The 14,104-nt window shown below is 44.6% G+C and overlaps 1 protein-coding gene across 2 annotated transcripts in view; it reads left to right on the top strand.

Moving 5' to 3' along the window:
* The first annotated feature begins 10,129 nt into the window (after positions 1-10,129).
* SMARCA1 (SNF2 related chromatin remodeling ATPase 1) overlaps positions 10,130-14,104 on the top strand; it is a 77,904-nt gene continuing 73,929 nt past the window's right edge. For both annotated transcript variants that reach the window (XM_069986892.1, XM_069986891.1), the window contains exon 1: positions 10,130-10,230. In XM_069986892.1, coding sequence (XP_069842993.1) covers positions 10,189-10,230 — 42 coding nt within the window. In that variant the 5' untranslated portion in view covers positions 10,130-10,188. The remainder of the gene's footprint in view (positions 10,231-14,104) is intronic.

The following is a 14,104-nucleotide window of genomic DNA, read 5'->3' as shown; positions in this document are numbered from 1 at the left end:
CTATATCTGAGCGTTTCTTTCAGACATAAACTGCCAACAGAGGACTGATCTGCAATCAGAGACACTGGCTGACAGCTGAGCGAGCAGGAGCCTGGGCAGCATTGACTATTTATGAAGAAGATTTGTTAATGGAAACCTACATGCCAGAGAAGAGAGCTGCTAACAACCATGTCTTAGGGCTGTATTAGATGGCCCAATGCCTCCTGTAATCGGCACTTGCTTTTCAAGCCTATTACATGGCTTGATAATCGTTTAGCAAGGGCTGCACGGACATTGTTAGCAACGTCCATGCAGCCCTTGCCCTTAAACTATATATGTTATCTCTCTTATCTTCCATGTTCTTCTGCCCTCTACTTGCTCGCTGGTGCCACCACTGTAGCTTCAGAGCGGGTCTCTGAACTGACAGGCTCCTCAGCCAATGACTGGCTGCTCTGAAGCTACAGCGGCGGCTTCAGGAAGCGGGCAGATGGTAGAAAAACACTGGGAGCATAAAGAGGTATGTATACAGTTTATTATTATTTACACAGTCATCAGCTAGTGGCTGCACATCGATATTACAATGAGTAATAAGTGCCCGGAGGCGGTCAGGACCAAAAGACACAATCAGCTGATGATCGTTGTCTCTATTACACGGCCGATTATCGTTCCATGTAATAGGGCCCTTACATAGTTATCCATAACTATAAATTTTAACAATTACATAAAATGTCATGGGTATTTTATAGAGATGAGCACAACTCTAGCAAGCTCTAGTCCAATCGTTCGCCATTTGAATACCAGTGGCTGAGTTGGATGCAGCCCTAGGGAGTCCAGGAAAACATGGATACAGCCCATGGCTGCATCCAACTTTTTTACCCACTGGTATTCAAATGCCGAACGATCGAACTCGTGAGTTGCACTCATCTCCAGTATTTTACTAAAATAAATGGATATTAACAGATCTAGGCTATGTTCACACAACATTTGTTTTTGGACATCTTTTTAGACGGCCATCATTTTGATGGCCATCAAGAAAGACGTCTTAAAACAAACATTGCGTGAATACAGCCTAGATCTCTGTGTGACAGTGTGTAAACATAGCCTTAGACCGGTCATGCTAGTCTTTTTTTTTTTGTCTTTCTGAACTAGCTGAAACCTGTTGTTGTTTGGGGACCCAACCTTGGCTGAATGTGATGTAGCCCTTTGATAGAGTTATTAGGGTATTTCCATTACAACAACCCTAATTGATATGACAGCAAATACATTTATGCCCTGTAGATTTCTCTTTATTCAGACTGCCCTTTATTTTTTCTTATCTATTATCTATGGTTACAAATATTTCTGCAGTCCAACAGAAGATCGGAATAAGCCAATTTAAAAAGCTGAATTCAGGCTGGGTTCGCACACTGTAAAATAAAAACAAACAAACAAAAAAAGGCTATAACATAGGTATTATAGGTGTTCTTTTATCTTATAATGTGTTATATTAAAGTCTATGGAAAAGCAGCCATCAATGCGCACTTTTGTATTTAAAAAAATGTCCGTTTGAATGTTAGAATTATGGCCATTTTTTTTTAACAGTGTGTGGACTGATGGATGTTTTCACACAGACTTTTACAGGATACATCATTAGATGTTTACTTTTCTAAACCTACTTGTGTAGGTCCACAATATGGGGGAGATTTATTAAAGGGTGTGAAATAGACAATGGTGTAAACTGCCCACAGCAACCAACCATAGCTCAACTTTAATTTTACCAGAGCAGAAATCGGAGCTGTGATTGGTTGCTGTGGGCAATTTACACCAGTCTATATTTTACACCCTTTGATAAATCTCCCCCTATATGTCAGCTGCTGTATGTTCTGCAGTTAGTGATGTATTCTTTCCAGTCTGATATGGTGCTCTTTGCTGCCACCTCTGTCCATGACAGGAACTGTCCAGAGCAGTAAAAAAATACCCATTGTCCTGGTGTGGACAGTTCCTGTCACAGACAGAGGTGGCAGCAGAGAGCACTGTGTCAGACTGGAAAGAACACACCACTTCATGTAGGGCATAAAGCATTTTTTTTAAATGATACTGTAACCCCCCTATCGATGTGCCGTTCTCAGCACCATTTAGAGGTTTACCTGCCGCACAGTTCTTATTTACCTTTATTGTCTTCCTAGTCTAAAATGCTTTTTATCATTGTTGGACAGTGTCATCTAGGCGTGGCTTCATGAATGCTTTGCCCCCCTCTTTCCATCTACCTTGGCAGCGTAGTCCCTGTCCCCTCCACCCCCATATCCATAAGTGCCATTCTCAGCACCATTTAGAAGATCGATCCCGGCCTCCTCTGCAGTATGAGCAGCGCATTCTGATGACATTAGGAAGGGGGCAGGGAACACGACATCAACGTAGACAGGAGACAGGGGCACAGCGGCTGTGAAGCCCCAACCTGATTACACTGATGATTAAAAGCATTTTTGACCAGAAAGACAAAACAGACATGTTTTACGTTGGTAAATACGGATGTAAATTTCTGGGGGCTGAGAAATGTACATATTGAAAGGGGGGTAACAATATCACTTTAACTAGAAGTACTTTACAAATCTGTACAACTTTATGACACCAGTGGAGTTAAAACAAAAAAAATCCCAGAGAACCCCTTTAAAAGAAGCAATAATGATGTTTGAAGGTTTGGAGTAATGAGATTCACCAATCTGTATTGGCCAAGGAGTGTGTTGCCATTCTAATAAAACATGTAAAGATGATGCCTGAGGACAACAATGCAGTTCCCCACTCATATACAGTCGCATGTCAGGTAATGGAGCAGAGCAGATGGCAATGTAGGTTTATATATCAGAATTTTGGACTGTTCCCATGCCATCAATAGATAATAGGTTTGGCGGTGAAGTCATTTTTCAGGATGATCATCCATGTCATCATAGAGAAAAGCCGTTCTTCAGAAAAGGCATATCAGCTCAGTAACATGGCCAGCAAACAGTCTGGATTGCAAACTAATAAAAAATTTATCTTAAAGGTTTTAAAAAAAATAGTCCATGACAGGGATTCTAATACAAAGCTGATCTGTCAATCTTTCTTTTAAATGCTGGAATCGGGATTATAAGTGAAATCCATGTCTCAAAGAAATAGGACCGTCATAGAATCCAACATAAGAAAGTACAAACTTTTTTTGATGATTTCATATTATTTTCCTCTACTCTGAAAACTGTATGTCAAGAATTAAAGGACACCTCTGTTGGGATTAAAAAAAAAAAAAACAGACACACACTTTATACTCACCATCCCTCTAGTGAAGATCGCCAATTGAATCTCCCGCCGGCTGGTTCCCCGTCATCCCCGTCCGGCGTCTTCAGAACTCCATCACATCTGGGTTCCAGTGAAGTGAATAGGAGAGAAAAGGCTGCCAAAGCGTATGGACACCAGCAGCCTTTTCATTGGCTGGAGTACATCACATAGCTTCCAGCAAGCTCAGCCAATTAGGTTTGAGTAAGCTCGAAGCCATGTGATGCACTCCAACCAATGATAAGGCTACATCAACCTTTTCCTCTCCCATTTACTTTACTAGAAGATGCCGAGGAGGAATAAACCAGCCCCCCCCCCCCACTCTGACGACATTGACACAAGATGACACCCCGAGAGAAAAGGACATGGTTGACAGTTATTAGGTATGTATGCTTAATTTCACTTCTGGAGGCGGGTCGGGGTGGGAGAGAGGGGAACGGGGCCAGATAGCTTAATAACACACATTTTAAAGTTATATAACTTTGTAATGTGTGTTAAATAAGCTAAAAATTGCCAAAGTTGTCCTTTAAACTAATTCTTTTTGTTAGTTTAAGGTTATGGTTAATGAAGCCAGAGCGTTCAGATATTAACCATTGTTTTGTGTCAAATGTGTGATTTGTGTATTTGCTAAGAAGTAAGAAGCTGGATGAACATCCTATAAGCATGGGGATTTCATGAATTTTGCCCGGGGTTGTATTATCTACCAGGGATGGTCCCTTGATAATAAACTAAACATCTGTTATTGATCGGCAAGGCTTCTGGCTGCTCTTCTTCTCTTGCAGTGACTCTAGCTTATATTTATGGCATACCTTATTGATCAGCCACAAATCTTTGCAATACCCCTTTAAATGCACCTGTATTGCCTGATCAAAGTATTTTCAAACTCCATAATAGTTACGCAATTATGTTAAATAGGCTTTGCATATTAATACTGTATATAGCTTTATTACAGTGTTACAAGTATTTATATGAATGAAGATGAAACAGTGCCACCTAATGCACTTCTGCTGTATCTTCTCTGATAAATCATCCATCACTTTATAACTTTTCTAAGGACATGTGCACAGGACGGAATGTCATACAGATTGCAGTGTAAAATTCCATGAATTGAAATCTGAAGGAATTTTGCCCAAATCTGCATCATGCGCCTTTATTGGGAATCCATGTCATAGTATATACAGTTCTGATTTTTCTAAAGTGGATTTGAAAATCAGCATATGAAAAACAAGGATTTACTGGCATGTGACTAATGGTGTGTTTACACAGAGATATTTATCTGACAGATTTTTGAAGCCAAAGCCAGGAATGGATTTGAAAAGAGGAGAAATCTCAAGGCCCTATTACACGGAACGATTATTGGCCGTATTCGGCTGATATCAGCCGTTACGGCTGATAATCATCCCGTGTAATAGAAGGCAACGATCCGCCGACATGAGTGATGTCAGCTGATGGTTGCATCCGTTTGTCTTTCAACATGTTGAAAGACAAATGACTCGTATAGCAACGACCTGCTGCCGTCGCCCTGTGGAATAGGAGCGGTGGCAGCAGACCGCTGATGTACGCTATGGGCTGCCCAGATGATCTAGCAATCGCCCAGGCAGCCCCCCTGGACTCACCCACTCAACGCCATTGCGTGTAATAGCAGCGGCAGCGAGCGGAGAACGCCCCGTGGAATACAGCATTTATGACTTGTTCTGTTTCTAGTTCCTGGCTTTGGATTCAAAAATCTGTGTGAAATGTATAAACGCACCATTTCTCTGTTTCTAGTTCCTAGCTTTGGATTCAAAAATCTGTGTGAAATGTATAAACGCACCGTTTACTTTTTCACATTGTTACATAGTAACATAGTAAATAAGGTTGAAAGAAGACAAGAGTCCATCAGGTTCAACCTAGGAGAATCCTACTGTGTTGACACAGGAAGGCGAAAAACCCCTATGGGGCAGAAGACAACCGCCCCACCACAGGGAGAAACTCCCAAGGCCCCCCCCCCCCCTGACTGCAATGGCAACCAGAACAATCCCCGGATCAACGTATCACCAGAAATCTAATGCCCATAACTTGTAATATTATATTGTTCAAGAAAAGTATCAAGGCCTCCCTTGAACTTATTTAATGAATCGGCCATGACAACCTCATGTGGCAGAGAGTTCCACAGTCGTACAGTACAGTAAAGAACCCGCGTCGATGCTGATGATGAAATCTTCTTTCCTCTAGACGTAGAGGATGCCCCCTTGTCATTGTTACAGACCTAGGAGTAAAAAGACCACTACAAAGATCTCTGTACTGTCCATTCATATATTTGTACGTTGTGATCAGATCGCCCCCTAAGACGTCTTTTTTCTAGCGTAAATAACCCCAAGCTTACTTTGTGCTAAAATAAAATCAATCTTCTCTAAATACCCCTGAATGAGAATGTAAAACATAATTTTCAAAAAATGTTTTCAGATGTATTAAAAAAAGAAAAAAACTAAAACTTTGCATAGACATGGGTATTTAGACTCTATGCTATGACACGCTGGGGCCTCTTGTTGCACCTTGACTAGAGTCACCTGTTGTAAATTAAGGTGACTAGACAAAATTTGGCAAAACACAGTCTTGTCTATATAAGATCTCATGGCTGAAAATCAGAGAAAACACCAAGCCATGAGGGGGAATGAACTGCCTGTAGAGCTCAAAGACATGAGTGTGTGGAGGCACAGATCTGGAGAAGTTACAAAATAATCACACTGGGGTTTTCCTTGCAGGTTTGTCAGGCCCTATTCCACAGAACGATTATCGGCCGTATTCGTCCGAAATCGGCCTTACAGCGGATAATCGTCCTGGAGGTATAGGAGGAGGAATAGGAGCCAACAATCATCCGACATCGTTCATGTCGGCTGATCGTTGAAGTGTTTTGTCTTTCAACATGTTGAAAGACAAACGACTTATATAGCAGCGGTCTGCTGCCACCATTCCTATGGGCTGCCCGGACGATCAGCGATCACCCGGGCAGCCCCCCCGCAGCTCCCCCAAACTCACCAGCTCGCTGCAGCCGCATGGAATAGCGGGGAACGAGAAGCAAACGAGCGCTGACAGCTCCTCAGAGTTGGGCGGTGTAATAATGGCCTTTTGACGTAGAAGAAACTTCTCGGAACTTTACGGAGGGGGAGCTAAATGTTGGCTGCCTCTCAAGCAAGATGAGTGACTGAGCCAAAAGCTCAATTATCGACTGATCGCATCTTTTTAGGCTGCTTTTAGATTTATCTTTATTGGCCGGACATCTTCCTGGGGTGGGAGAAAAAATATAAAGGGAAACCGACATTACAGATGTCTAAACCTGTGCAGATACCATATATATATATATATATATATATATATATATATATATATATATACACACACACAGATACCAGATCACTAGCAGTGTAGCTGGTAAGCATAGACTGCTTGTGATCTGAAAACTGAAAACTTATATACACCTATCTGTTACGTCAGTTTTCAAGGCTGCATGAATGATACAAGGATTGTCCATACAGCCCATCTGCTAGACCTCTCTTGCTATGTAAAGGCATCGCAAATGAGCCGTTGATCTCGCTGATTGGCGCTTTTTTGTGGCCCCGCGAACGATAAATCTGCTAAAAGACCCTTACAAGGCTTGATTTTTGTCAGTGCGGGGCTGCAAGGTTAACGCTAGTGATGTTTGGGCAACTCTTTATTTACAAGGGTGCTTTGTTCTGCCGTGTCTCTGGGTCCCCTGCTGACAATTCCACACACAAACACATTTCCCCAGTGACAGGCTGCTCTCAGACAATCAGTTACCGAGACGGGACAGTGCCGTGGCACTGAAGTGTGATGCTGAAATGGGGTCATCTGTGGAAGCGTTGTTGGTAGCTATGATCAACAGGGGGCCCAAACACATGGCAGGAGGACACGGGGAGCGTGAACAGGTAAGTATAACATCTATGTTATTTTCTATATACCAATGATGTCTCCTCTTTCTTTGTGTACAGGATGTTTTCTATGATTTCTAGATATTTGTGGGAGATCCCCGCGGGCATGGACATAGCTGGAACTGCAATGGTGTGAAGAAAGGAGGACATTAGGACCTACAAAGAGGAAAGAGTGATTTAGAGTTAATCTAAAGATAAATACATTTTCTAAAAAATAAAGAAACACAAATTGTTGGCTGTTCCCAGACTATGGTATAAAAATGTACCAAGACTAGAAGACCCATTAAGAGACATCTGACAGGAGATATCATAGCTCGAGGCATGAAAGGGCACACTTGTTATGTCAGCAATGACATATCACAATAGACCAAGAAACCCAAACAGCAGGTGAGTAACAAATTTACAAACTAACCAAGCCGCATAGCTAGCAATGACTGGTGATCAATAGACAAAGACCAGCAAGTCTTTCCTGACAACCCCACTTCATCCCATGCCTCTATATGTGCCAAGAAGAAAATAAAATACATCTTGAACAAAGTTGTGTGAAATTAAAAAAATTTATCCCTGCACCATATGAATGGCCTGGTTTCCATCTAACATAAAAAGCATTTTACCATATCCCATTGGTGCACTGATGGAGCTTAACAGGCCGGTGGTAGTATCATAGTCTAGGAAGAGTTTTCCTAGCAAGTCCTTGGACCATTGACTATCTTACCACTGACCTTACAAATATGAACCTACAGGGACATGTTTGATCTGCACCCATATCTTCTGGAGGTCTTCCCTGACCATAGCGTCATTCCCCAAAAAAACACATACCAACTACGAGAGGTGCTGCGACAGGCATGGGTTGAGAATGGAGAATATTCACCACTATGTGGAATTTGTTTCCCAACATCTGCAAGCTGTGATCACTTAAAGAAAGAGCAATCCATTACTGAGTCTTTGTTCCTAATGAAATGTAGCTGTATAGCAAGAAAAAGAGGCGTACTAACTGTAAAGGGGAGGCTATATTCCCACAATGGGAAAATGACGACTGTCTTTCTTTATGGCTGTCATTTAAACACCAAAAGAGAGCCAGTTATTGATAATGACGGCTGTAAATAACGATAATGATTATTATTATTTGCAACAGTCATTTGGCGCAAAAATGACAGCCGTCCAGAAAGATGGCCATAATTTTCACTTAGTGGGAACATAGCCTAACACTTTATATAGCCATATTTGGCACAATGGGGGACATTCATACACCACTCCAGAGCAGGTGTAGATGTCTGCCTGTTTCCAGGGGTAAAAAATTATAAATTAGGTGTCAAGAATAGCAGGTAAGACAAGACACCAGACAGTGGGCCCTGAATCTGACCCCACCCACTGTCACCTGCCTACTTGCCTCGGTCGACCCTAGGCGGTCGCGGACAACCACGAAGACAATCCCTATGCTGTATACGTGCACAACATAAAACGCAGACAGACAGACAAATACAATGCGGGAAGTAAACTAGCCAAGTCAGAAACCAAACGAGCAACGCAGTACAAAATCAGAACCAAACGGAGAGTCAGGGGACAGGCAAAAGGTCAGAATCCAGGCAAGACAATAGAGACAGGATAGGGCAGAATGCAGGGAACTGGGGAGCTGGGATCAGAGACAACTAATAGCCAGCGAAGTGAGCTGGTAAGTGAATCATACTTATACTGGGTCAGGGGGCCGGATCAGCACATCATTGGCCCGACCCCCTGATCCCAAACACACATCAGCTGTCATGCTATGGACTGAGTGGGGAAGCGATCCGCCCCTCAGCCCGAGCATGATGCCGTTCAGCTGAAGCGTCTGGACGGCCGCCGCGAGTGACTCGGAGCCGCGGCGTCCCTGGTAACCAAGGACGCCGTCGAATCTCCGTGACGTCACCCGGCTGGCGCGGCCGCGTCGGCGCTGAGTCCTAGCGCCGACCGACGGAGCCGGGAGAGCAGATGACGCCGCAGGAGCTCTGGCAGGTGAGTTCTTAACATTAGGCATGGGAGGCGGCGAGTGAGGGGTTTGCACCTGGCGTCCGACATGGATAAGCCAAGAAAATGTGCCTTTTCCGTGATGTATGTGAGGGGTGCAAATTAACTACTTACCTGCCGACACCATGCTTACCTGTCTGTGCTCCCGTGACACGCTCCTGTATGCTTCTCTGGGCACCCACACACTAACAGACTGCTCAGCCAATCACCGCGCTGTCCCATCACAGCCAGTGATTGGTTGAATGGGCCGTCACTGAGCAGGGACCCAGAGCAGTATGCAGGAGCACGCCAAGGGAATGTGGACAGGTAAGCATGGTGTCAAGAGCAAAAAATTTCCTTTTTATAAGTCTATAGAAAGATATTCTCGCAGCAGAATTTAAATCCGCGGTGGGAATAGGGTGCCATAGACTTTAATAGGAATCAGTATTGCAGCGGATTTCACGGTAAAACTGACAGCATTAAATCCACTGTGATATGGTTATGTGTGAATCCACCCTTACTGATGGCTATCCCCCCACCCCCCACCACAATCCTTATCTGCAGGTGCTGATTCCTCTATCCCCACATCCCCCAGTAATTTTTTGCACAGGCTGATTTCCCTATTGCTAAGCCTCTCCCCCCACCCCACAGTACTTATTCGGATATAATTGTATAAATATAAAGTACACAAATATATAGAGTGAATATCAATACCCCCCCTCCCCCACACACACATATATATATATATATATATATATATATATATATATATATATATATATATCATACTCAACAAATGATACAACTGTACACGAGGTCTTCTTTCTTCTGTACTCACTCTCCTTTCTTCACTCTGTCTGCTGGCTGAGGTCTCTCTCTCTTTCTCTCTCTCTCACCCCTCCTCCTCCGACGCAGTGTACGCAGGATACACACAGCGCATGCGCGCGCAGCGCCGGAAGAGGAGGGATCTCGGCGGTGGAACGCACTGCTGGAACGCAGTGACGAAAAGAAGATGGCGGAACCCGACGAAACCGCCGCGGAACAGCGGGAACAGGTAAAGTATTACTGCATAGGCAGTCGGTATCTTAATAAATAGAGTTAAGGACGCAGTGTTAGAATAGGGACATTGGTGATAGGTTCTCTTTAAGTAGCCGGGGCTTGTCTGAAAATGTCGTTATGAAGCCTGGTCCCTCCGTGCTGTGATATTGTAATGTGGTAATGGTATGGTGAGAAGTTATCCTGCGGGGAGGAGAGAACTAGGTGTGTGCACTGGGTGGGGTCTCTGCTTATCATTGTTGCTCCATTCATTGTCTGCTGAAGCCTGGGGAACCCAGCAGCCCCATTGCCATCATGCAGGATGGGAGAACAAGATCTGGAGCTGGGGGCCATAGGTTACCTTCTCCCCATGGGAATACCCCTTTAAGTAATAATCCATTCTATGTCAGTGCAGGCTTCACCAAGGCAGTGTTGGGCAATAACCATCAGGTAACTTTGACAGGTAGAAAGTTAAAGGGGCACTCTGGAAATTGACTAGTTTTTATTTTATAATACAGTGCTTTAATAAAGTTATACTATTTTGTAATGTAACCTAAAAAAAACTATATTTTTTTTACAAGTGCACTTCCAGTGACTGTGGGGAGTAAGGGGGGACCTGGCCCCCTCTGCTGCCACCAATGCCTGTGTGAGAAGCTGTACAGTTATCTAGGCCCAGCAGTTTCCCATCCACATGCTGTGTTCTAGCTCTGCCGCACAGTGTTATACAGAGCAGGGTCTCGTTCCCCCTGTATACTGTATATTCTTATCTACAGTACATGGGGGGAGGCTGCCCGCCACTATCCTTGTGTCCGGCAGCCTCTGCAGAGGGAGCAGTGGTTGCTATTGCTGCCCGCTTTGCTTTTAGCACGCGGAGCGTTTATAGTAGTCACTGCTCACTCTGCAGAGGCTGCTCGAAAGAGCAGTAGCATCGGGCAGCCTTCCCCCCCATGTACTGTAGATAAGTATATAGAATATACAGTATACAGGGGGAACAAGACCCTACTCTGTATAACACTGTGCGGCAGAGCTAGCACACAGCATGTGGATGGGAAACTGCTGGGCCTAGATCAGTGATTTTCAACCTTTTTTGAGCCGCGGCACACTTTTTATACTTAAAAAAATCCAGGGGCAAACCACCAACCAAAATGACACTAAAACAGTACATATTATACATATAGTTAATAATATAGATTCTAAATGTATTTATACTCACTCAGTGTGAAACCTCCCCCCCTGTGCTTCTCTCCACCATACTTCTCCCCCCTGCTTCTCTCCTGTGCTTCTCTCCACCATACTTCTCCCCCCTGCTTCTCTCCTGTGCTTCTCTCCGATGCTTCTCTCCCCCATGCTTCTCTCCGATGCTTCTCTCCCCCATGCTTCTCTCCTGTGCTTCTATCCACCATGCTTCTCTCCTGTGCTTCTATCCACCATGCTTCTCCCCCGTGCTTCTCTCCCCCATGCTTCTCTCCTGTGCTTCTCTCCCCCATGCTTCTCTCCTGTGCTTCTCTCCCCCATGCTTCTCTCCTGTGCTTCTCTCCCGTGCTTTTCTCCCCCCTGCTTCTCTCCACCATACTTCTCCCCCCTGCTTCTCTCCCGTGCTTTTCTCCCCCATGCTTCTCTCCCCCATGCTTCTCTCCCCCATGCTTCTCTCCCCCATGCTTCTCTCCCCCATGCTTCTCTCCCCCATGCTTCTCTCCCCCATGCTTCTCTCCCCCATGCTTCTCTCCCCCATGCTTCTCTCCTGTGCTTCTCTCCCCCATGCTTCTCTCCACCATACTTCTCCCCCTGCTTTTCTCCTTTGCTTCTCTCCCCTATGCTTCTCTCCTGTGCTTCTCTCCACCATACTTCTCCCCCAGGCTTCTCTCCGATGCTTCTCTCCCCCATGCTTCTCTCCTGTGCTTCTTTCCACCATACTTCACCCCCATGCTTCTCTCCTGTGCTTCTCTCCCCTGCTTCTCTCCACCATACTTCTCCCCCCTGCTTCTCTCCTGTGCTTCTCTCCACCATACTTCTCCCCCTGCTTCTCTCCCCCATGCTTCTCTACTGTGCTTCTTCTCTCCACCATACTTCTCCCCCTGCTTTTCTCCTTTGCTTCTCTCCCCCATGCTTCTCTCCTGTGCTTCTCTCCACCATACTTCTCCCCCCTGCTTCTCTCCTGTGCTTCTCTCCCCCATGCTTCTCTCCACCATACTTCTCCCCCCTGTTTCTCTCCTGTGCTTCTCTCCCCCATGCTTCTCTCCACCAAACTTCTCTCCCCTCTGCTTCTCTTCGCTGTTTTTCTCCCCCATCCCCAGGTTTCTCTTCCCCCTCACCTCCTCCGAGATGGTCGCCGCTGCTGTCTGCCTCACCTACTGGACGTGCTCCTCCAATCAGCGGAGACCGGGAGCGTGGTGCACTTCGGCGGGCCGTAGCGCACACGTTGATTGGATGTGTGCATCACGGCCTGCCGCAGCACACCACGCAACCGCCCACATTGCAATCCGCCACTGATCGCTGCGCATTGCTGGTGAACAAAACACAGGGGCACCATAGTTTGGGGAACTTTCCCCGCGGCACACCCGACCATGTGTTGCGGCACACTGGTTGAAAATCACTGGCCTAGATAACTGTACAGCTTCTCACACAGGCATTGGTGGCAGCAGAGGGGGCCAGGTCACCCCTTACTCCCGACAGTCATATATATATATATATATATATATATATATATATATATATATATATATATATATAGTTTTTTTTAAGTTACATTACAGGTCACCCATATATAATAATATACAGTAAACAGGGGAACAGGACCCTGTTCTGTATACTGCTGTGCGTCAGTACTAGAGAAGAGCATGTGCATTAGAAACTGATGCTTTTTTTTTTTAATAAAGTTATATTACAAAGTAATATAACTTTATTAAAGCAACGTATTAAAAATTATTTTGGTCTCTGACGTACCTTTTTAAATGTTTTTGAAAATACATATTATGTAACAAACTGACCTCCTTCCCCTGATTTGCTGCTCTTTTCCTAACAGCTTATGCCTTTTTTTTTTTTTTTTTTTTTAAGAAGTGCCCATCTAACATTTAAAATGGTTGTCTGGGCAACTAGACAAAGCAAGAAATTTCTTTGAGGCTGCGAATAGTGTGAAAATAATTAACATGCTATACTCACCTCCTCTGGTCCCCTGCAGCTGCCACGTCGACTTTCCCAGTCCTCTGTTTCTTCCAGGTTCTGTGTTATCCTGACCCCACAGGACCTGCCTTCTCAGCTAATCAGTGACCGAAGTGGGGCACTGCTGCGACCCGTGATCAACTGTGTAGGATGATCCTGTGGGGTTGGGACACCATTGAAAGCACGATGGAAGTGGAGAGCAGTGGGGACAGCGATGGGGAATCAGGACTGGTGAGTTTGCCTCTTTTTTTTTTTCTTTTTTTTATTTGCAGCATCTGGAGTCCTTTCTTTGAACAAAAAACTTGTTCTTATTTTGTACATTGTTATGAGGGCTGTCATCTTGCCTGAGCTGTTCACACAGCCCAAGACCTCACTGAAAACTCAATGTCAAGAACTGTTTAGAGTCCCATGTGGTTGATTTCAATGGGACATGCCATTTCTTTTTCCGCATGGGTAAAAACAGGTTGGAGATCTTGAAAGCTGACCTTTTTTTTTTTTGTTTTCTTTCACATTTTCTGATTAAATCATTAGGAGATGGTTTTTAAAGGGAAACTAATAGCTGGTCAGAAGACCAGTGGGTAGGACAGACTGAGAGTGGTAGTCCTGCCCCCATTGCAGAAAACTGTCTAATTTACATATGGATTAAACTGGAGAATTAGTGAAAACTTCCTTAGGGTTTTGTGCGCTATGGGAACATAACAGAATAGAGCCTTTTAACCTGCTGTTAGTTACCC

Source organism: Dendropsophus ebraccatus, chromosome 10 (genome assembly GCF_027789765.1).
Source record: "Dendropsophus ebraccatus isolate aDenEbr1 chromosome 10, aDenEbr1.pat, whole genome shotgun sequence".
Taxonomy (NCBI): Eukaryota; Metazoa; Chordata; class Amphibia; order Anura; family Hylidae; genus Dendropsophus; species Dendropsophus ebraccatus.
Note: the sequence above shows the minus strand (reverse complement) of the source record. Positions and strands in the feature narration are given on the sequence as shown.